The sequence below is a fragment of the Pteropus medius genome, unplaced genomic scaffold, assembly GCF_902729225.1.
Source record: "Pteropus medius unplaced genomic scaffold, Ma_sr-lr_union100, whole genome shotgun sequence".
NCBI classification, from domain to species: Eukaryota; Metazoa; Chordata; class Mammalia; order Chiroptera; family Pteropodidae; genus Pteropus; species Pteropus medius.
The window spans coordinates 4431374-4456377 of NW_024347791.1; the positions used below are offsets into that span (position 1 = coordinate 4431374).

General features: G+C 39.8%; 1 protein-coding gene across 3 annotated transcripts; it reads right to left on the reverse strand.

Moving 5' to 3' along the window:
* Positions 1–4777: 4777 nt before the first annotated feature.
* On the reverse strand, positions 4778–24643 carry FBXO7 (F-box protein 7). Of its 3 annotated transcripts, none has more exons than XM_039877856.1 (9): positions 24316–24643; positions 20396–20690; positions 16102–16329; positions 14656–14797; positions 12446–12529; positions 9249–9344; positions 7305–7481; positions 6389–6426; positions 4778–5445 (listed from the first exon to the last, which is right to left on the reverse strand). In XM_039877856.1, exons 1-9 carry the CDS (start codon positions 24435–24437, stop codon positions 5056–5058), a joined length of 1572 nt encoding a protein of 523 aa, XP_039733790.1. In that variant the 5' UTR covers positions 24438–24643; the 3' UTR covers positions 4778–5055. The 3 variants fall into 3 exon arrangements, with proteins under 3 accessions (XP_039733790.1, XP_039733792.1, XP_039733791.1); XM_039877858.1 differs by lacking the exon at positions 24316–24643 and adding an exon at positions 24084–24226 and having other exon boundaries at positions 20396–20538; XM_039877857.1 differs by lacking the exon at positions 24316–24643 and adding an exon at positions 24039–24135 and having other exon boundaries at positions 20396–20538.
* Positions 24644–25004: the final 361 nt, after the last annotated feature.

The following is a 25004-nucleotide window of genomic DNA, read 5'->3' on the forward strand; positions in this document are numbered from 1 at the left end:
ATTAAGATCATAGAAAATACCTGAGGCGGTCGACACTTTTCCGTGGTGGAGAATAAGTTGAGGAGAAGCCAGAACGATCTCACCCACTTCTCATTTAGTGATAAAATACAGCTCGCGGCAGACGACAGAGCGGGGATAGGCTAGACCACGCTTCTCAAAGGGTGGGCCACGGCCAAGAGCGTAGCTAGCTTCATTTCAGACCAAAGGAGTCAGAATTTCTGATCGTAAGGCCCACACCTGTAACCGTGTCAGTCTCCCCAGGTGTTGTGCACACATAGCGAAGTCAGACCAGCGGCCTGAGCTGAGTTGTGTGCGAGCAGAATGTGGGGAAGCGACACACGAGAAACAGCGTTGGCGCGGATTCCTCAGGGCCAGGGCCCCGCTCCTTTGGTGAGCAAAACTAGTGGCTCCGTGAACAGTGACCGTGCGGCTTAACTTTTCCCGTTTTCCTACATTGTGTCCCTTGTCCCTAAAAACATCTCAGCATTTAAACTGTGTCTCCCAGAGAGTCCAACTATAGTAGCACAAACGCCTTTACGAGGCCAAGCCTTTACCTTGATTTTTATAACCATGCACAGGTAAGCTGTGGCGTAACGCTAGTTTGTGACCGACACGTTTAAATAAATGTTCCCCATTGGTCTGTGTGAGAGTGGAAAGCATCAACGGTCTTGTGGAAACCACAGACCCCCCCACCCCCCACGGGCCGGTCCTCACATAGGCCAGCACATTCCTTCCACACAGTGAACCTCACTAGCTGACATTTTGAACACAGGAAAGGACAAGGAGCCGGGGCGAGAGGGGAGTCGCTCTGGAGAGATTCTGAAAGGTTCTGCTTGTTGGGTTTTTTGCTTTGTTTCACCACTTGCATCCAAAGAAAGTCTAGCATTTTCCCTCCAAGCTGAGTTGGTGAGGCCGAACCACGACAATGATCCGTTTCGTGCCAATGGGTAGCACAGTGAGTAGGATTTAAACACGCGGCCTCAGGGACACCTCCGCCAGCCAGAGAAAATAACTTCTTCCAGCTCTTCCTCCTGGCAGCCTGATAAAAAGGTGCCGTAGTTTAATTAAATGTTAAATCCGCTTTCCAGCTTTCCACTGGGACATACATCCTTTCTCGGCCATCAAGTCCCTACGTTCTCTTCATCATCGCTACACCCTCTCCCAATGTTTGGTCTCTGGCACTTAGCGATACCTCTCCACAATTTCAGGGGCCATGGGCCTTCACACACCCCAGGAGCCTGAACGCCTACTACCTTCTAGAAGTTCCCATCTGCATTTGCTGTGAAAGGAGTTCAAGGAGAAAGCAAGCGGGTGCAGGTATCCCGTATATGAGCTAGGGGAGTAGAGCAAAGAGCACATCTCTGGGCACACAGTAGGTGTTCAAGACATGTTTAGGTTGGACATAAAATGTAAACAAAGTGCTAAGATTGAAGGAAAAGGCTGTTTTTCTAAGGGTGTCAGTGTGAAGTCATTTGCCCAGGAACAGAATCAAACCAAGAGATTAGTGAAATGAGATTAGAAGCTGAAGAAAATCTGTGGCGGCTTTTTTACCCTCAGAAAAAGGTTTCAGACTCTAAACTGAGTCTGAAGAGGATGGGAGCGAGCAGAATCGGGGGCCCACGAGAACCGCCCCGTGGGGAGCATGGCCCACGTGGAGGTCAGTTGACCGCACGGCTGCCACGGCCAGGAGCCGAGTGTCAGCATCAGGGAGGCTGTGCTGAGCCAGGAAAGACGATACCGAAGGCCATGCAGTGAGACCCGGGACCAGCAAGTCCCATCAAGCACACGGGCCACAGCAGACCATTCCCAGACAGCAGAGCCCAGCTGGAGCCATCCCGCAGGTACACAAAGCGACCTTTCAGGACCTGCCCGACAGTGCTGGAGAGCTGGCTGAGCCCTTGTGCTTTATCCAACCTCATGAGACAGGCTGGTAGCTCATTTTGTGTTTAGAATCAGTGAAAGGGTTAGAGCCTGTTTAAGCTGGTGTGGTCAGCCTTACAGGTGGAAGCAGTGACTTCATTATGCGGGAATGGCTCACGGCCTAAGAGCACTACCAGCTGGACTGGATGGTTTCCTTTATCCTGGAGAGCCAAGCAGCTGGTTAGGAACTATACTGACAAGTGTCAAAGCTGTCTTACACTCCTAAGCAGTCACTGATTAAATTCAGAGTTTCAGTCCAATATTTCGACTCTAATAGAAGGCAGCAATTTTGGTTTGGTAACAAATGGGAAGGCTGGGCAAAAAGCAAGCCAAATCAGTCCATTAACCAAACACGATACATACAGAGCACAGAGGCTCCCTTGTGTTTCACACACAAAACATGCAGCCAAAATAAATGACACCTGGTCACTTAGATCTATATCCATCTCTCTCAATTGGCAGGCCAAGAGGAAAAGATGAACATGTCTGGGGAATGTTTTTGGAAATTAGGCATTCCTTTTAGGGAAAACTGATCTAAAGCTAAACATTCCTTCTACGTGTGTGTGTGTTCGCCCTTTAAAATCCTAAATCCCTCTCATTATTCGTATTGTGATTGGTCCTACTTTTAATTTCAATTTCCAAACGCTCGTGTTTTAAGCAGTTAACGTTTCATACATTTTGCTATGAAATAGAAATTTAAGTGCTGTGACCTCTTGGGGAATCGCAGGAGAGACATTTACTTCCCAATAATCTTATCCAGTCCCCATCTTCCGCAGTCCACAGAGACTATCTAAAGGCGCATTAACGATGCCTATGCTTACAGCACCACAGAGAACTGGGAAGCGCTGGCTTCTGAGGCTCTGGGATTCGGCAGCTATTGCCAGGGTAGGAGAAAGACGAACCGAGTGCTGGGCCCTTAAGTATAGAGAGCAAAGGGCAGAGGGTCCAGCTCCATCAGAATAAGAATTGGAGGCATGAGGCTAAGCAGTGATCTCGGGAATTGGGAGAGCCAAGAAAGAGTGGGAGAGGACAGAATTCAACTGTTTGCACATAAGGAATCACCAAATCTTAAGTTGGAAAGAGGATACCATCCATGATTTGATCTCATCATGCCAAACCGGATCTTTCATTTATAAACAAAGATGGTGGGGGTGGAGGAAGCCAGTTCCTGCTAATAAAAATAACTAAAGAGGGGGAAAAGATGTCGCAGAAAGTCGTTAAGGCTACAAGCCTATGATGAAGAATGACATCCTACTAAATGCTTACTATGGCTCTCTAAACTACCTTGTTTCCATCACAGTATACAAAAGTGATGTCAGAAAATCAGTGATTGGGCTACTGCCAAACCATGATTTCGTTCTCGTTATACACCAGCAATAATATACAGCTCAACGGTCTCAGCCTAATGAAAAACTGTAGGATTTTACAAGCTTCTAACTATAAATTTAGCTATTCAGGAGGAAAAGCTTTGAGGGCTGTATTAAGAATTTAGAATAAACTATTGTAGGACTGTAAATTTAGGTGTATGGCACACTGCCAACATCCTGAACTGAGAGATTTGTAACACACGCCAGGAAGTCCGAGGTGAGTTAGGAGAGTAGCACCTGTGTCTGCAGGACACCAGCACTATTCGTGGACCTCTTGAGGACCATTCGAATATGACTGCATTCGGGAAACTCATTGCTTTATAGTATTTGGTGCTTTTGGTCATCACTATGTCTTCCCACACCCACTACACACACACACACACACACACACACGCACGCTACAAGGACACAAAGAGGTATACTGGAGAATTAGGATATATTTGGACCCATCAAAACTTCAAGGTGACTCTTTCAGCCCAGATTCAATAAAAGCCATATGGCATCTAGTGGACCCTTGTTTTAAAAAGCTGGTCTATAGCTCAGATATTACACCATACCACAGAATGTCAATAGCCCCAATCCTTCACTTGTACATCAAGCTACTAAAGGTGACTTGGCCTCTGGAAAATCATATTGACTAAATTTTCTTCACTGTGATGGGAAAAAAAGGCAATATATGTGTAGCAAAAAAAAATTTTCACATATATCTAGGACTCAAAATATTCTTGCAGCACATAACATTCCAAGCCATTTCCTTATATGCAAAACAGATTTTTTTAAAAGCAGGAAGACATTGGCAATATTCCGAAATATTTCCTGCAGATACCAAGTGTTTTATTTGTGTTGTGATTCAGATTTTGCTTTGTCACTATAGCATGTTTCTATAGTTGTTTATATGATAAGACATTTGTGTTTGGCCTTTTGTTGTAGAAAAAATAAATCTTGAATTTTGTGTACTTTAAGTCTTAAAAGCAAAATGTTCCTCAAATAACAAGAGGCTATCTTTGAAGATCAAGTACCTGACCAGCACACAGAGCAGTAACACTTTGTTGTTAAAATATATCATCTACTTAGATTATAAATTAGGCACCAAGTGTTCAGAACATAAGGGGAAAAAATCCACTCCAGAAGAAGCCAGAAACAACAGTCCATATAACGCAGTGGTCAGTGCTGCTTGAGCCCAGAAGTTTCACCACGGAAGCTGAGAGAACACTACAGGGAGAGGGAGGGGGTGGCCTGAGCTAGTGGGTCCAAAGCACACACCCCACATTCAGTTCGACTGAACTAGCTCTTTTACTCATTTTATAAATCAGGCTTCTGCAAACTATTTCACTTGAAGAATGGGTGCCATTAAAAAATAAAAATAATCCCCTGGAACAATCGGATGAGACTGAATAGGTTCTCTGATCATTCTGAAATGTCCAAGTAATGTAAAGCTGTTCTGAATATTTATTATATAGCTTTCTGTAATAAAAGTCAAGACTGGCATGTAATTTACACTTAATTTTTTTTAATCTGGTGCAGAACATTATCAGTGAACAACCTTCATTCTAGAGAATTCAGAGAGGGGAAGTCAGTAGCCAACCTTATCATGTAGGACCCTTTGGGTCATACCAACCCCTGGAGCTTTAAATCTCTACAGAAAGGCTTCCGTGAGTACATTTTCACCACCACAATCAGAGAACACTGGAGATGAGCACCCCAAGATGATATCTGTAGTTTTAAAACACAAAAGCAAATAAGCTCCAGAAGTGAGATCACAAATCAATCACATGAATGGGAGGCGGCTGTCAGTTGGCCGACCCCTGCTGGGCCTTAAGGGGAATCTGTCATTTGGACCACCACGCCCTGGCAGGATGGGGTTAGGTCCTGGAAGTGGGCCAATTGGATCAAAACGTGGTCTGAGTGGAGGGAACTGGCCGGGTGCCTCCCCAGGCCCAGGAAAGAGTGAACTGATTGGGTCTCCAACATAGGGAAGTGTTAGTCTTTCATCATATTCACCACCGATAATTCCTGGAGGAAGGAGGGAGCTGGGAGGAAAAGGCCTGGGATGCAAGGGGTTGGGATAGAAGGGAATGGGGTGGGGTGACGACGGCAGGAACATCCCATGCCGCCCTTTCTGAGCTTCTTTTCTTTGTTTGTGCCTCTTCCTGTACAGCTATAAAAAAACACAAGAACAGGATCTGATAAGTGACTGAGATGTCACCCCAAAGTTCTGATTCGCTTTCATTGTATAGATCTATACTTTCCTCCCGCCCCCAGCCCCCCAACCCCCCACTATCAAGGCAGACAGACCAGTGCACGGAAGAGAACTTGCACCAGTTTCTTTGTGCATGACTAAGGTCGTTCCTCTGAGCACAATACTGAACGAAGTCTACCCTTTAACTACACTGCGACTGAGCAATCACGCCGACTGGGAGTAACGGCAAACCCAAAGGAGGGATAACTGAGCGACTGCAACCCAGAGCGCTCACGCTGATGTGCGACTTTCCGTTGGCCTTTTTTAAAAGGGGAAAACGGAAACATCCGTTGAAAACATCATGCCACGACATATAAAGTATTGGGGTGGGGGTGTCACTTAAATTCATTTTCTCACTTCAATTATGTCCCAATGGATCTCAATTTAAACAAAAAATAATGCCTATTTTAGAAGATGGAACATGTTTTATACATATTTGAAGACTCATTGAATTTTACTCTCTAGTCCTATTCCCACCAATGTCTTTTATAGTAGGCATCTGCAAGTAAAATACATCATGTATTCTTTTCATAATGTACTATTCTAACTAGCTGAACAGCTGAAGACTCCTCTGGCACAAAAACAACACACTTAAAAATTTTGGCAACAGAAGAAGGAAGAATGTTTCATATGAAGGTGAAAAACAATCATTGTGTTAAGATTTTTTTTCCTGTGTAATTACAAGAAAATAAGGACTGACTCCAAAGTTGAAAACATTTTCATTTACTGAAAATTAGCAATAAATTTAATGAAAACAGACTTCCATCACATCATAATAAAAGGGAAAATATGCCCATAATGTATTAATTCGCTACTTATTTCTGTGCTATGAACATTAGCCTTGATATTTAAAAACACCTACTTCTTTCCAATCTGTGTCTCGAACTCTGACAGAACCATCTATGAAGGAAAAACAAAAAAATAAAGATTTAAAAATGCTTCATTCATCCAGTATTCAACAGCAGGTTTGCTTTTGTCCTAAGAAAACTGAAGCTTCTTCACTGAGTACAAAAGGAACATGAATCATTTGTTTAACATACACTGTTATCATTTGTACTTGCAACTAACTCAGACCCCCCTGGATGGCTGAGGGCAGTCATCAGTGTCTGTGCTACGTGGTTATGCAATGCAGCGACTCTCTCAGGGATACAGAGGGCTACATGGCTGCTCTCTCCTTGTACTAACTGTCCCATGCTCTAGCTTCTCCCCTCAATTTCATCTAGGTGTGTCAGTTGTTTCTAACCCCAAGTCTCATGTCACACTAAGCTGGGTTACAACCTTTGAATGTCATTACTGGAGGTCAAGCTGACTTGACCACTGTCATCACTGCTGCCACGATAACCATGTCACCCTAAACATGGCCATACAAAAAATACAGCTTCCACAGCAACATGCTGCAGGGGAGGACTCTCTCAATGTAACGTGTACACTGATCACAACCATGGAAGTAGTTAGAAAAGTAGCGATTTCTAAGTCAGGCTCTGAGGATGGTCTATAGAGAGAAGAAACCTGCCTCACTTCCATCTTTCTATCCTGGAAGCCTGGAAGTCTACTCTGTCAAGGGGCTGTGTGTTGCAGAGAACTCAAAAATGAACAAGGAGTGCCTTCGGCACATGGCAAAGGTTTATGAAGCTTAGAATCTCTTTACAACAAGGCTACTGATTAGGATTATCTGCAACTCTTTAAAAAAAAGCCTACAATTAAAAGTTTTTGGCAAGCTGAGTAATTAAGACCTCAATAAGAAAGCCCTTTTCTTATTAACATATTAAGAAAATCACCTCGAAAATCCCGCAGATATAAACACCTCCACAGAAGCTGGTCATTTGATGCAATAAAGAGGTCGTGACAAACTGCAGACAAAGACAGGACAGAACGGACATCCAAAAGCCGGAAGATCCGTAGTTTCAGCTCCAGTGGAAGGACTACCAACCCAAACACATCCGGTAGGTTCAGAGCTAAAAGGAAAACGAAAAGAGGTAGCACTGAGTAAAGAACATCGGCTTTCCCCACAGATCAAAAGTTTCCAACTTGTTCCTTTCTAGAGAGGTAACAAATCAGATGATAGTCTCGATTACCCAAGCATACATCATCTACGACAAACTTAACCACAGGTCAACTATATTACCACTACTAGCTCTAAGCCCCTTACTCCCTTTATGTTTTAGTAGAGAGACAAATACTTTTTAATACAAACCAAATAAATAACTGAGAATTTCTTATACTAGCCAATGGCTTCTTTTGTTTCGAGCAATATTCAATGTAATAAAAATTTTTCTACTCAACTACAGAAAATGGATGATTCATAGCTTTTATAACTGACTCATAATACTGCCACTTATTAGCTGTGTCTTTGGACAAGTTATTTAAATTCAACTCAATTTCCTTATCTGAAAAATGAGTTAATAATATTACCTACCTCACTAAGTTGAAAATTAAGTGTGTTAATACATAGAGTGCTGAGAACAATGTTTGACACACAATACTCAGTGTTAGCAATTACTATTAAGCAGGCTAAAGAAAGGGAAGTAGATAAATTCAGAAACAATACCAAGAATAGTAATATATTCCAAAGTCAAGTAAAAATTATTCTTTACTAGCTCCACTGAATACATGATACTATTCTCCACGAGCAAAGATAATCAAAATCTAATAATGAGTTTTAGAATTCATATTGTTCTCTTCCCTCACTACAAACTAAAGAAGACTACAGTAATAACAGCCTGGGCACCATGCAACTTGAGACCTAGAATATTATTCCTCTACACACAGACAGCAAATAAAAGCCACGTATCCATTTGTATGTGTCTGAAATTACTTACCAGCTAAAGGATGGTGGTAGATTATGATTCTCAATCATTTTCTACCCTATAATTAAACTTCACCCCACTACCGTCAGGCTTGGCCCATTTTGACTTGTTTTGTCCAATGAAATTGAGTGAAAACGGCACATCATTTCCGAGCAAAAGCTTTAAGAACCAACACATGGTTGGGCCACTGGCCCTCAGGTCCCCCTGCCACAGAAAAGCATGTCCTGGATAAAAACAACTCCTTCAGCCAAAGCTAACCCACACGCAACATGTACATGAGTGAGAAATAAATGTTCGCTTTAAGTAACTGTGATTTTTAAGTATTTTTACTGCAATACAAAAAAGAGAAAGCTGACTAACACAAAGATCTTGAATGAATTATAAACCTCAATGAATTAGTTTCATCATCTATAAAATGAGAATAAAATCCACTTCAAAGTGATTAGCATTAAATAAGATTGCATGTGGAAACATCCAAAGTACCTAACGTAGAATCCCAATAAATATTGTTTAAAAAAAAAGACCAAATTTACAAGCTATACATCATTTACTTATGTATTTACTGAACACCTACTACGGGCCAGACCTTGTGCTAGGCCAGAGAATACAAAAGTGAATAAAAATATTCCCTGCTTTCAAGGTATTCATAACCTTAACTGGAGAGAAATCACTATCGACAAATATTATGATACACTGAAAAAGGTGTTATAATAAAGATATGTATAAAATGCTGTGGAAATACAAAGAGGAAGTGAATAACATTTAAGGAATTAATATTTAAACTTAGACTTGAAGAGCAGAATTTCACTAAGAGAAAAGAGAGAAGAGTCATATGTCAGTCAGAGTCACAAGCAGAGTACGTAAATTTATAATTCTTTCTAGCCACACGACCTGTGATAATTTATCATCTCTCACCTTGCCGGGTAAAAGCCAGAAGAGGATACACCAGCTGGTCTTTGAAGAGGCGAGAGAGCTTCTGAAGATCTTTGTATATCTTGGCTACATTTTCCGCTAGAATATTTTTTAAAATGCAAAATCAAAACACAAAATCAAGTGGAGAAATTTGAAATGGTGTCCTCTACTTCTGCCAAACCAAATCAAAGTGGTAAATTTTCACAGATAATTCCTACATAGACACGAACCAAAGTCTCTAGTAAAAGAGGTATAGTGTGACTCTGAGAACTATATCTTAGACATAAAGCTAAAAATCCCATAGCAAATTAATAGAGCTGTCCCTAACGTACATAGCTCCTAGGTTACAATTATAGGAGAAAACACTGTGGTGTGAGATTCGCACACACAACCAAGTTTACTGAGCATCTACACATCTGGGCACCAGGGCACAGTGAAGAACTGCTCTTGTGGAGCTTAGATCCTAGTAGAATAGTGTTTATCACACAATGACTACGTAACAGCAACTGTGCCAAGCATTTCTCAAGCTTCCTTCAGAATCGGTTCTCTCTTCAAGATCAATACTATTACTCCTACTTTGCAAACAGAAAAGGTTTAAAGAGCCCATCCAAGGCCTGATAGTGACAGACCTGGGTACAAACCTAAGTCTGACTTCAAAGCACTCATGTTAGCCACTACATTGTTGATCTAAGTGTGTGGTCCATGGATCACCACAACTGACATCACCTGAAAAATGTTTAGAAATACTGAATCTCAGGACTAACCACAGGCCTACTCAGCCAGAATCTGCATTTTAATAAGATTCCCAGGTGATTCACATGTACATTACAGCATAGGAAGCACTGTCAAATTGTACCCGAAGTGGGAAATTCAGTTTTATTATGTATTTACCAAGTACATAACCTTGAACCCTCTGATCGCACCTGTTTGCTCACCTGTTTAAAGGAGACATCACCACTGCACCAAAGAGTGGTTAAAATTTAAAGTGCCCAGCATATATCCATAGACAATCAGTTTATGCTCACTCCCTCCCCACTCTGCCTCTATGCATTTCGCTATAACAAAACTCATTATAACTTGATTAATAATGAATAAGATGTGCAGCTAAAGTCTAAATCTTTGTTGCATGAACTACAATCTTGAGTTGAAATCAGATTTCAAGATATTTAAAAATCAATTTGGTTAATGGCCTTATTTCAAGTGTAAAAATTGATTTAAAAATTTTTTTTCCTTCAGTGACCTATTATAAAATATAAAAGTAAATAGAAACTTACAAATAAATGGATAAATAACAGTACCTAGTACATACTAGGTACTATAATTAAATTAAAATGATCTGTCAAATGAACAGCATATTCCTACCCATCATAAAAAGTGCTATATTAAAAATATTCAATATAGTCCATAAACTTGTACTATAACTGTATTAACTTTCTTCCTCTCATTTTTACTTTCCACAGAAAGCAGATAAAGAATATGAATCTAAGCTACATTCCTATAAAAGTTGTTTTAAAAAATATGCTTAGGAGTCAAGTCTATTCTAATCTTAAATTCTATCATTAACTCTGTGACCTTGAAGTAATTTAATTTCCTCTAGACCTATTTCCTGATCTATAAAATGGACACGACAACCTCTACTGTTACAGAGTGTACACTATTCCTACTCCCACAGCAAGGCCCTCCCTAATGTGCAGATGAATGTAGTGCTGTAGCCAAGGAATCTCAAGATGTTCTGGTCCTAAAGACCATCTTTGCAGATTTATCAGTAGAGGTCAGGCATTCTCAACAGGGGCAATATTACCCCCAACAGGGCAAAATTGGTTCTTGGAGAGCAAAAAAAAAAAATCCTAGTTATTACATTGGTTTGTGCCTCTCTAAAGGGCCAGAGTATACAATTAAGTATACAGTATGTCAATAGTATTAAATTTTCATGTGGAGAACGATTAAGGAGGAAAAATGTGTATGAAGGCTCGTTAAGAGGACTGATAATGAAAAAAAGGTTAAGAAACACTGGTCTAGCATGCCATTAATTGTTCAGAGATCATTATAAAAATGTATAGTTGCCCCTTGAACAACACAAATTTGAACTGCACATGTCCACTTATATGCAGATTTTTGTCAACAAATACACAATTGGCTCTCTGTACCCCTTGAATTCGACCAAAAGCAGATCCAAAATACTGTTTTTGATCCGCAGGTGGGAATCTGTGAATGCGAGAGCAGACTGTACACATTGTTCTACATGATTTTATAAAAGGGACTTGAGCGTCAGTGGATTTTGGTAACCATAGGGGGTCCTGGAACCAATCCCCCGGATACTGAGGGACAACTGTAGTTAAGTTTGGGGAGAGTCAAAAGTATGCATGGTTTTTTGACTGCGTCGGGGGTCCATGCCCCCCAATCCCTCTGTTGTTCAAAGGTCAGCTGTATTCTGATGTCTCCTTTTCCTTTGTTTTATTTCATGTCAGTCTCTCAAGGCTTGATCTCCCCTGGGAACTAACAAGTCTCCAGGTCTTCAAAGCAAAGATCTAGATCTAGGTGGTGCTCCCTTAAAAGACACTGCTTTAAATGCCATCTCCCCACCAGACCACATCATTCTCCATCTGGATTTTAAAACTCTCTGAAGTTTACTATGAAGATGAAATGGAATAACATCTGTAAAAGTACAAAAAAAACTTAAAGATGTCAGTTCCCTCTCCACCTCATCTATTCTCCTTTGACTGCCTCTCGCCCTTTGGGTTTAACTGAAAAAAATAAAAAGGAAAACTTGTCTTCTTTATTTTTACTAATATAAGAAAAACCATGCCTAGAATGTAAGCTTTTGGTATACTTCCAACGTGCATCAAATAGCAATCAAATTAACAAAGGTGTAAGCAAACATATTCAATAATGAAGCCGCACTGTATGCCTTCCGCAAACCACAGATGCTCTCTATATTGCTTAAATACAATGCTAGAGAAATCCACAAAGATTCTGAAATTATGATGCATCAATAGTGTACAATGAATTGCATACTACTGCCATTACATAATGGCAGTATAAATATAATCCAGCATTCTAAGACCCTAAGAAAAAGAGAAAAGAAACAAACTCTGCAACATTTTCTTGAATTTGCTTTAATCTCATTCAGAAATGTGATTCAGTTCTTAAAAAAAGTGAACCTCTTGGAGCTTCATCCCAACTGTTAAATGTGATATTACCTGGTTCCTCTTTGCAAATAAAAGATTCTGGCAGGAGCTGCAATCTTTTCACACTTCTAATCTCATTGTTGATTTTTAGTGTAGCTGTTAAATAAGCAAAGGAAAGATGATGAAATTTTTTGTCACTTCAATTGCCTGCATTTTTCAGTATGAGATTGTATTTCCTTGCCCCTAATACATGAAAGGCACATTATACAAAACAAACTGCTCTATGCTTATTTCCTTCCCTCACAGCAAGTATAAACCTGCCATTGAATGAATTTAAAATCATTTTAAAAACATCAACTTTAAAAACTATACTAAGCACCATGATATAAAATCCACTAAGTATCACCAAGAGCAGTTTCTTAGGAATTGAAAGATATGCAACAAGGAAACACTTAAACACAATAAAATCATTATTTCTAATGATGTCGCGACAAACCCCATTTATTTTTCATTTAACCCTTGGCAATGAGTCTTCCCTTGTTTATTAAACAAATCCTGCTAGTTTTCACAGCATCATTTCTCTGTAGACCCAAAAGACTAATATTCTTGACATCACCAGAGTTCAATTTCAATCATGTACACAAAGGTGCACTTCATCTCATTCCATGAAAGAACCAGTGATGTGTTTACTGCACATGTGCAGTGAGCTGGATGTCTTTGGTGAAGGGAAGATTTAATGACACACTGCTCCTTTTCAAAGAACCAAGCCCGGAATGGCTGTCTGCCACAAAAGTCTGCATGTAGCTGATTTGCTAAGAAGAGTAAAGGAAAAAATATCGGAAACTAAAAAATCACAGGACATTTAGCAGCCATTCTCTTTGTATCCTGAAACTAGTAAACAGAGGTTATTATACACATGTTGTAAAAGAGCTTTTGTAAGAAACTGAGGCAAAAATTACAACTTTGCATTTACTTTTTGATAACATCAACCTAGCGAGTTATGTGACGTAGCAAAATGGTTAGATGAAAGCAGAACCTGTTGATGCTCAGTGTAAAAGAATGCCCAACCAAAGTTTCATTTGCTAATTGTCATGAATTGTTGAAGAGACATTGCTAGGTCCTCGTGCCATCAGATTGTCACATTTTGACAAATGTGGAATACCGCCAAAGGTGTGAAAGCAGAAATTTTGAGACTTTAACATTTCAAAGAATCCAGTGATTGGAAGGAAATAGCATAAATTACATAATAAGGGACCTAAAACTCTCTTTCATTTCAAAGATCAAGACAGTATTTAAGTCAGTGGCTTTCAAAATAAAAATTTTAGCAGAAAAAATATTTTTCAAACAAAATCTTATAAGGAACCTCAATATATGAAACACACAAACATGTTGCTGCTCGAGGTTTAAATGGAGACAGGGCCTCCTTGCTTTCATCTCGGCAGAAACTAGTAGCTGCGGAACATGAGCTAAAGCACAACCAAGTGTGTGCCTTTGCTATGCAAAAGATGAGCTGAATTGAAAAATGAAAAATGAAAAATACCGTCCTATCTGAAGGACAAACCTCAAAAATCAAAATGGAACAAAAATGAAAGATTCTAGTCACTCAAATGGACCTCCAAAATGGGTGATCATGAAACTGTTCCATAGACCACTGGTATGGACCTGTAGGTGGCATCTGAGCTAAAATGAAATACAAAAATGGGATGTATTGCTATCCCGCTGAAATTTCTTAATATGAAAGAGAACTAGGAAAACAAACTATTCAGAGTGACTTTTGCGGGGTGGGAAGATAAAACACACACTAAGGTCTCACTCAGGACCCTTAGCAGTGTCTCTATGCGCTTTTACATTGTTCAGAGGTGCCAAACAATAAAAAGTGACCCAGCTCAATCTCACCCCTCACCATCTCTCAGTTTGAGACCTTGGTTAAAAAAATAAAAAAAGCCATCCACATCATAAAGAAAGAAAAAATATTCTTCAAAGAGTTCATATGTGATAAACTCACCTCACTCCTATTATCATAATTCCTCTGGAACAAAAATATTACAAGGTTAAGGTAGTCAAAGAGTAATGCTGCCCCAAGAGTACAGGCTGCGGCCTCAACATCAACCCCATATTCTAACCTTTCGAACTCATGTTGTCAGTGGTCTAGGGATTAAACAAAGTTGAGAAAGACTCATAACTATTTCATGATAGCCAATCAATAAAGTGGCTATAAAATACTTGGAGAGAAACATGTAAGTGTTCATAAACTAACAGCCATGACTATGCTATCCAATTACCATTTATGACAATTAGGTTTCCCAAAGGCACACAGGTGAGAGCAGCAGAGCCACCCTCGCAGAGTGGATGCGTGTACTGCAGCTTATACACACCACCCGACTTCCAGTTCTCTGGCATAGACATAGCTTTGGCTTCGGTCCCCTGGGGAATGAAAAGGAAACAAATAATAAAGAAAGGTATTATTCTCAAAAAGATTAAAATCCAGGAAGACCCTAACTTGTCTAGAAATAAGCATTCCATACAGACCCCTTAATAAAATCTATTAAGTCATTAATATTACTATTACTAAAATTTTGATAGAAAAAATGTTACATTATGTGACATTACACTTCCTCAGAATTTTGTTTAAATAAATAAAATAAAATATAGGGACCGATTTCTCTCTTCAAATACTCACTTCTCTGCCTAGCAAAACCCTACCATTATTCAAGATCCTAGCTCAACTATCACTTTCTTTGTGAAGTCTTTTTCAAAAAAAATTGTTTGTCATTCCCTTTTATCACCTAACATTCTGTTCATATTGCTATTGTTACATACTTCTAATACATTATTTATCATAATACAGTGTAATTTTTTTACTTCTTTCCCTCCCACACTGATGGACTCCCTGAGGAAGAGGACTGTCTTTATATCCTAATTCCTGGCTCAGTACATGGCATGCTGCAGGTGTTCGATCATCACTGATTACTCTACATTACTCATAATGTGGTCCACAGTGGCATCACTGTTCTGTGGGAGTATGCAGAATCTCAGGCTCTGCCCTAAATTTATTAAATTAGAATCTGCATTTTAATAAGATTCCCATTCTTGTGCACATTAAAGTTTGAGAAATTCAACTATAAATGTTCTCTGTGAATCTCTGGCAACTTATATATGTATAAGTGTCTCCTAGAATTTAACCAATATAGTATAATTGTCTCTCTCCTACTCCTGGGCTATAAGCAACCTGAGAGCAGAGGCAAAGCATTGTACCTGACATTGGTAGTTACTCATCAAATGGATAACGAATGAATGAAGGTAAGCAACTACAGCATAAGAACAATGTCCATCTTCCTAACCGAATCTTATTTACTGGCAATTCATAGAGCCATTAACATAAAAAAATAACCCAGCGACCCATCTGTCTAGTCAAGCGCAATCCACATCCACTGACCATATTTTATCTACATATTTTCATATATAATCTTTTGCCTTCTTTTTAAACCAGAGCTGTCACTACTTCTATAATATTAACTAAAAACTGACAAAACAAATGTAGGAAAAAAAAAAAGGAAAAGAAGGGAGCACTTACTGACTGCCTACTGTATGCCCATCGCTATGTTCAGTACATCACATTTAACAGGGAAGTCTAGAATATACAACACCCTAGTGAAATTTATTGAGACACCTCCTTTCCCAATGGGAAAGTTAAACCCTAACAAGATGTCTTCTGCTTATAGTCTTACCTGAGGTATGTAGCCCGACTCCAACATGAGAAGATGTAGCGATACTATCAAGGCATCGTTGGGATTAGAACAGTCAGCTGACTGATACAGGGTCTCTAACGAATGGGGCACCTGCCCTTCCACCGATTCACTGCAGAGCATTGGTTCTGAGGGACAGAAACCTGTGCCTCCTTCCACATCCACAACATCTTGAATTGACTCAGCTTCAAAATTCTGACTAGGCCCTGACTGAAAAGGATAACAAAATAATGAATTCATTAAATAGACTTTTACTTTTACATAGTATATTTTGTATCTTAAAGTGAACTGAGATCAGTGCTCAAAGCCAAAGCACATTATTGGGTTCAGAAATGAGACACATTAAAGTGAGCCCTCCTACGTAAACGACCTCGCAATCTCCTCCTCCATCCTGAATTCCTTATCTCCGTTCATTCTGACCGATATACCAAAAACCTGAAAATCTTAGACTTCTCCCTCTACCTTACTAAACTCCACCCCTAATCTGATCATATTTCAAAGTTCCACTGACTCTATCTTCTAAATATCTCTAAAATCTTCCCCTTCCTACTTGCATGGCACTTCGGATTCATTTATCTCCTGACTTCTAGCAACAGCCTCCCCAGGTATTCCTGACTCCACTTTCAGGTCTTCTAATACATCCCACACACTGCTGCCAGAGTTTCTGGACCATTAAGAATCCAATTATATCCTATGTCCCAGCTTAAAACTTGCCAGTATTTCCCTGATGCAGACAGCAGAATTTCCCCAAACTTTGCCTTGGAATGCGAGCCTAGATGTTCTTAGGAAAAAAACAGGTCTACGAGGAAATAAATTTGGAAAATTCTACATGCTACAGCCACCTAACCTTACCCTCCATGTTCACGAAATACATTTTGGCATTATAAAGCTCTAAGAAGTCCAATAATAATACTAAGTGTGCATAACATTTAACCAGGAAACACTATCCTCCTTCAACACTCAACATCCCTGCAACACTTACTTACAATCTCATGAAACAAGTTTTTCATAGAGGACACACTAAGAAATGCAGGCCCACAATAAAATCCAAACTCCTTAGCATACAAGGCCTTCATCACCTGACCCGATTCTGTACCACATCCACCTCCTACCGGTTCCCATCTCTTTCACAGAGGTAACACGAGACTACCACTCTGCCTTGCGCAAGTCTTTATTACCGCACTTCATAACATTGTATTGTAATTTCCTAATTAGACGTCTAAATCCTACCATGAGCACAACTTAGGAAGGAACAGACTCCATGTCACCCAGTTATATAACCCTAGTACAGTACCCGGTACATAGTAGGTACTCAATAAATGTTTGTTGAACAAATGCTAAAGGATAATATCTTAAAATTTCATGTTTTGCTTTCAGAGTTTTCTCATTTGTACCATACAAAAATGCTATAAAATAGGCAAGACAGATGATGTCACCTTTTTATACATGCTGTGACTCAGATTAAATAACAATCAAGGTTACCAGCTAATAAAAATTTGAAATGAACCAAAAATCACCGGACTCACAGGTCAGGGCTTTTAGACATAATACACTGCTTCAATAAGACTAAATTACCTATATTAATTTTGCTCAGAAAGCTTATTTCCTAAGCATGTGCTCAACTCTTAATGCAAAGCACGTGTTTCTCTTTTAAGTTCATATTTCCATTAAAGAAAAGGCAAAGGAAATTAAAATTACATCATCTGAGTCAAAGGGTGGAAGACTGTAAGGGTGCATGAGGTTGTTCTGCCAAAATCTCTGAGTACCTAAGCCTGATGGCTTATGGAAAAGATCCAAATTCACTTGTTAAAACCTAGAGGCCATTAACAATTCACACCACCTAAAAAGGAGGGTCCCTCATATTCTGAACAAATAGAAACTACTTATTAAAACCACTTAACACCTAACTAAATTATAAAGTAAACAGGCTCTGTGCTTCTTACCTCTCGATTGTGCCTAACTCTTGGCCTTTTACTACATACTGACAGTTGTGTCGAAGAGAATACACGTGGAAAAAAATTCTGTTATCTTCCTCTTATGTCATTATTGGTTTAGGTTGTCCTAAACCGATAATGACATAAGAGGAAGATATCAGAATCCCCTGGTGAGTTTATCAAACCTACTCCCGGTCCATGAGAACTGACATTCTCTGAGCCATTCTGATATGAATGTTTATCTTATTCTTCACAAGTGTGGAAATGGAAAAAAAAAAAGTTCAGCACCACGTCTCTGAATGGATCCTTTGTCATATGTCATTTACAAACAACTGAAACAAATGACTAAGATGCAGTGTGGAGCTAATGTTAGGGTCTGATGCTGTGTTATTTCTGTTTTGCATTAAAGATCCAACAGACACTAAATGAATTCCCAATACAATGAAATAAAAAATTTACACTTAACTACAACAGTAAAATTTTCCTATTGTTTCAAGTTTTACCCATCTAATTTCCTTTCCTAATGCTCCATTCTACATTTAATTAGAAGATCCTACTTTTTCAAGTACTTAAAGCATTATTTATGAGATTTCAAGTTAAGTTTCTTCACTAAGATTTTACAGTCACCCTATACAAGTCTTAGAATATAAAATAACATGCTTTTAGAACTTAAATTACTAACTTAAGGCAATATTATTGTCTTGAAATATTCCAAAAGGAAACTAGTAAAGTAAATATCACATGTACTATGAAAAGTTCCATTTATTGGACAATTTTAATAGTACACAGAAGAGAACAGGCCCTTCTATCAGAATCTCTGAATCTATCAGCAAAAAGAGATTCAGAAATGTAATTTAATTACATGGCTAAATATTCTTATTCATTCCCTAGATTACTTCTATGAAACAGAAACACAGAAATATATAATAATTTCTAAAAAACAATCATAATACTTTGAGCTTTATAAAAGCTTTTTTTAACTTGCTTAATCTCTCTGGATACTAGTACTAAAAATCTGGACACAGAAGATTTTCATAATTTACCAACCTGTTAAAAAGTATTTTCTTAATATCTATACTTAATAACACATTAGGCAAAATGAATACTTATGTTTCAAGCCTACAAAAGAAAATTGGAAGTGATAAGTATACAACACACAAAACAATTAACAAGATAGCGCATATATTGGTATTAATAAATTAAGTAAGAAAAGCGATCACTTGTGCCATATAAGAAATCAAAAGGCAGAATAATAAATGAGGTGTTTACAAGGCAATCAAGATAATAAAGAGAAATTAAAGAAAATTATTGGGCTATGGTTGGCAAGGCCTTGGAAGATGGGTAGAGATACAGACAGGAGAGGGAAGAAAAGTAGTGGGTTACAGGTTGGGTGGACAACAAAAGCAAAGGTGTAAGCAGTCACTAGGTAGCGTGTGTATGTGCACATGCAAGCATGTGAATATACTGGCTGGTGGAGGGAAAACGATAAGGAGTCTGATCTGACAGAACATAGTTTACCAGAGGGAAGAACAGAAACTAGCCCTGCAAAGGTTGTGGGGCAACTTCTCAGAAAGCCTTAAACACCAGGTATAAAAGGACAGACATTTTCCTCTGTACCATGACAGGGTTGAACTAGAGATATTTGGTCTTTTTTAATTCAAAAATTTGAGCACAAGTATAACTATGACACAGAGTAACTAAAGAGCAAGGGGACAGCATAACCAAAAACATGCAGGAAGATGAACCTCGAAAGGAGACTGAAGAACAGACACTGAAAGCCTGGAATGGAAAGGAAAAACTGTCAGGGCTTGTTGAAGAACTCGGTATAAGGGGTCAAAACTCACTCCAAGGTTTTAAGCTCAGAAAAACAGTAGTACTATTAACAGGCAAAGAGGGTGGCTGATTTGGGAAGAAGAGAACATCAGTGCACATATTTTCAAATTTATGTTGGAAAATACAATCTGAGGTAATAATTTTTCAAATCCAAGTATAAATTTACTGCGAATCATTTAGAAATAAGAGGACTAGACATAGCCTTAACAAGTAGAGTAGACCAGAGGGGTACAGCTGGGAATGTAAGCTTAAAAGCAACAATAGAAGCTGAGGGATAATTTATCTGAAGGAGTGTTTGAACAAAATAATAAATAGTTAAAACTGGGTTATTCAGAATGCCAGCCCAATATTGATCCAGGCATTTTGCAGTTAAAAAAAAAATTCTTTTTTCTACAAGAATATAATCTGCAATCCACTGATGATAATTACCCTGACTGGTACAGAATTCAATCGAGGTGTTCATTGTGAGTTAACCACTACCCATATCTTATCTTGATATTAATACCCACCATACTGTCATCATTCCAGACATCAGATTGGGCTGCCTCTCCTTGGAATGAATCACTCCACTGTTCTTCTTGTATGCTGGGCTGAATGGAGCTGGCGGCCAAAGAGGGTTGGTCATTATTCTGGAGTGAGGAATGATCTGAATCTGTGGATGAAGGTAAGTTAGGTGCTGGAATGGCATCTTCAAGAATCAAACATATCAAGTCCCCAGAAACAATCCCATATGAAGCCAAGGTCTCTTCATCTCCAGTGAGGGCATCCTTGTTGTTCAATGTAATTGCAAACCGGGTATCAGAACTGCCAAGAAAGACGGATAAGGATGGTAAGAGCTACCTATTACCATTATCCTTAACAATACATTTGGAACATATAAGGTGTATGGTATGACCCTAGAAGAACTACTGAAAACAAAACAAAAATATGAAGGAAGCCAAAGTTTTGGAAAAACTATCAAAATTATTTGTTCTTATCATCGAATGCATAAATTATAGATTTCTAATAGCTAAAATCCTAGGGTGGGGATAGGATACAGTAATTCTCTATCATTAGTCCATATTTTTCTCAATCTTAAGACACATACTTTTTTATTTTGACATCTTTGAAACACAGATGCTTATTAAAATCAATGACATATCACAGCTTATTTAACAGCATTGTTTCCTTTAGTGTTACATATAACAACGTGCCTCAAGAGTGACAGCAACTGAAATTCAATGAAATGTAGTCTTTTAAAAATACAAATTACATCACGTCATTTCTCTCCTGGAAAATCCTTCAATAGCTTCTATATGAACTTGGAATAGAATCTTTAACATGGCCTCCAAAGTCCCACATTTGACCCTGACCCACTTCTACCTCATCCATCTTATACCATCCATCCTCTCACTGGCTGTCCTCTCTACTCACATGAGCTTTCTGTCCTCAAAATAGATCAACTTCACTGCAGCCTTTGGGCCTCTGCATTTACTCTTCCAGATCTTCAAGTGACTGACTCTTTCTCATCGTTCAGGGCTCAACTCAAACGTCACCTCTTCAGAGATGCCTTCCACCCAGGCTCCACCACTCTATCCTATTCTCATGTTTTATTTTTGTTTAACACTACTATTTGAAAATATACTATCTCCCTTCCCCACCCCCACGCTAGAACTTAAGTTTCATAAGATCAGGTATCTTGTCTGTCTAGCTCAAAACTGTATCTGCAGCACTTGGCAAATAAAAGTATTAAATGTTAACTCTAAATGAAAAATAAATTTTTTTTAAAGTTTGTTTTAAACCTAAAAAAAAAAAAAAGGAATATATGCATTTTAAAAATCTACTAACTTTCCACTATGAAAAATAAACCAATTATACTACCTCTCAGAAAAAAAAAGTATTTGTGGAATAAATGCAACCAACATTAGTTGGGACGATCAAGATGAGACTGAAATCAGGGGTACCTATTCAATGTCCTTACAGGGCTGTAAGCTTATGTTGGTTCCAAAATACTAGATCCACGTCCTAAATGAATATTCATAATCACAAAAAGTTAGACTAGTGTATATAAATGACTAAGTACAAATCCCTCCTGATAAGTACAAGTTCACTCTTCTATGATGTCTTTTATATGAAAGACAGCACAAAGTCAAAAACTCATCAGTAAACAAGCTAAGAACTCAAATTATCCTGAAGCAATAAATTCCCATCCTTTCTGCATCACAGATTACCCGACCTTGAATGAATAACCATCATTTCACCATAGTGGTGAAGACTAATTAATAAATCATTGTAGAACATTTTATAAGACCTTTACACTCATCAAGGGTAACTTCATTAACTTTTTTTTGAAAAGTTAAAGGATAAAGTCCATTGAAAATCATTCTGTTTATTCTTTCTTACAATGCTGCATTTTTCAAATGAGCCTGAAATAACTTTTTTCTTTCACATGTAAATACATTTTTTTCTTACCAATCTGAGTGTCTTTGGTTGAGAAATTACTGAAGTTTTAGAAACTACTCCTGCATATTAGAAAATAAGTAGCTTGCTTGTTTTCCAATGCTTTGATAAATGCTGGAATCTGTCAGCTGCCCAGTAAACCACTACCCCAACTCTGGCAGGAAAAAAAAAAAACACCTCAAATGAACTATGTGTTTATGGATCATTTGTCACAGCAAAAGGTTGTTTTATTAATACGATGTTCATTCAAATATCTATTTGTAGAAAAGGTAAAAAACTGCTTAATAAAAATGTTATGCTTCCTTCCTCTATAGAAAAAGAAAAAAGCTATTTCTAAGGTAATATACTGTTTTCCAGGAGAGGCTTTAAAAAATAGTTGTTTTCTGAAATTGTGGGGGTGGGGGAGGGACTTTAAAGTTCATCAGGAAACGCCATCCCAGAAACTCCAGGCCTTTTGAAAAAAAAATATTTTATGGCAACCCCAGATACATTTGCTCGGCAAAGACATTTTAAAAATAATGATATCATATAGACACATTTTAAAACAGACCATTTATTATAAAATGAACATACTTTCAGACGAATGCATTTACTTTCACAAGCTGAAGCTTACACATTCCTTCCAGTTAACCAGCCTTCATTGTAAAAACAAACCTGAAAGAGAAACTAACGGGCTCTTGGATAAACAAAGAGTCATACTGGGTTTCCCATCTTTCAAGACTGTCCAGCCTCATTAAAAAATAATAAAATGTAAACACACACAGATGAAAATCCCTTAAAAAGAGAAGTTAATTTTGAAAAACTGGTGGGGTAAGGACGCCAGCATGCAAAACACGAAGTTTAACACAAGAAATAATAAGTATGCCACTTAACATAACATTTAAAAGGAGTTATGTCAATACCTCGTTTTTTTTTCTTAATTTGGAAAAAAATCAGGCTTACTTTTAACGTAATAATGCCTTAACCTGAAATATGAAAGAGTGAGAATTTCATAATATGGCTTCATTTTACTGAATTCCTTAAAAATAAAATGAAAGTTTGTAAAAGTCTTATAAAAGGAGCTACTTAACGAACAGAAAGGCTTTCTTTTTAAGAGTTCACCTAAAAAATCCTAACGAACATCCTTTTTTAAAAATATTTTCTTAACACAAATTCGAAATTCGCTAGCTCAGTATTTGAAAAGGACCACCCCTACTTTTGTCCCTCTACTCCGATTACTGTCCTCGGAAAATAACCCTCTGTGGAAACAAAGCAGCCTCATCTGCAGTCCCATAAAATGAATAACAGAATTTGATCCTTTGCTTCTCAACGTCACTGACCCCAAACTGCAAGCTCTCCAGAGCTGTCATCATAAAGCCAGACGTTTGCCATTGTTTTAGCAAAAAGTAACATCTCGCCCAGGAAAATAACATGATTCGAACCGTGCCAACAGGGTGTATTTTGTAAAACTCTGCAGTGGCACATGGACCGTAAACACTCAAAAAAGTCTTAAGACCACTGCAGCCTCGCAGCTACGGTACAAGTTACGGGCGGCCTCGGACGGAGGGCCGAGAGCTAACTCCTTCTAGTACTTTCGAACTTTCACACGCAAACAGCTGTCGGCTGGAGTCGGTGAATTTCAAATCCCTGAGACCCTGGAGAGGTTTACCCCAAACCAAACCCATAATTTCCGACCTTAACATTTTAACGGACGGGACAACTTTGCGTGCTAACCTATTCCTGGGTTCTTTTGCTGTAAAAACGGAAGCGACGGCTCACCCTGGAGGGGAACGGAGCCTGAGCCACGCTGGGCCATGTCCTCCGCGAGCCGGGACCGCAGCGTCCGCTCACCGCCGGGCCTCGGCGCGTCACAGAACCAGGGGCGCGCGAACCGCGCCGCGCCGCTCACCGCCCGCCTCACGTGACGTCTGGGCCCGCGCCCCCGGCACGCCTCCCCGAGCCCGAGGCGCTCCACGTCCGCTCCGCCCGGCTCCCCGCCGCGGCCGCTCACCTGTACCCCCAGGTGGGCAGCAGGGCCTGGCTCAGGTGGGCACGCAGCTGCCCCAGCGTCGGCTCCGTGTCCGACATCTCCAGCGGCCAGGTCCTCTTCTGAAGCCGCACCCGCAGCTTCATGGCGATGGCGGCGGCGGTGGCAGGGCCCAAGGGCCGGGCCCCGGAGGCGAGACGCTGACGGCGGCCCCGGAGCGACAGCTACCGGAGCTGGAGGGGTGCTGAGATGTAGCGGTGAGAAGGCCCCGCCACGGCGGCTGCGCTGCCGGCCCCTCTCTTGAGGGCGCCCTCTGGAGCCCGCCCCGCGGCTGGCCGCCTGCGCCGAGCCAGGCCGCTCAGGGACTTGCGATCGATGACTCGGCGCGCAACGGCGCCACCTGGGAGCGCGAGGAGCGCACTGCGCAGGCGCCGAGGCGGCCCCGGGGCGCCGGTGTCGCTGCCCTTCCTCCGCTTCCGTTGTGCCCGCTCCTCGCAGGTGTGTGCCTGGGAGACTTTAACGCTAAAATGGATGCTGCAGACGACGCACCTTACCGCTCCGCCAGGCCAAGGTGTGCCTAGTCCTAACTTCATTTCCTCCGTGGCGCTCAGCTCCAGCGGCACGTGCTCTGAGAAGCCTTGGGCTGAGCCCTGGCTTTGGTAGTTTCCTCCTGTTACAGCAAAATGTAAAACATCTCGTAGTCAGTGATCTAT

Bases quoted from the DNA above. Each gene is read 5' to 3' on its own strand.
- FBXO7 (XM_039877856.1), bottom strand. From the start codon at position 24,437: ATGAAGCTGCGGGTGCGGCTTCAGAAGAGGACCTGGCCGCTGGAGATG. The intron at 14,798-16,101 runs GTAAGACTATAA...TTCATTCCCCAG, and splicing joins AGTCGGGCTACATACCTCAG to GGGACCGAAGCCAAAGCTAT. The intron at 9,345-12,445 runs GTAATATCACAT...AAAATATTCTAG, and splicing joins TATTTGCAAAGAGGAACCAG to CGGAAAATGTAGCCAAGATA.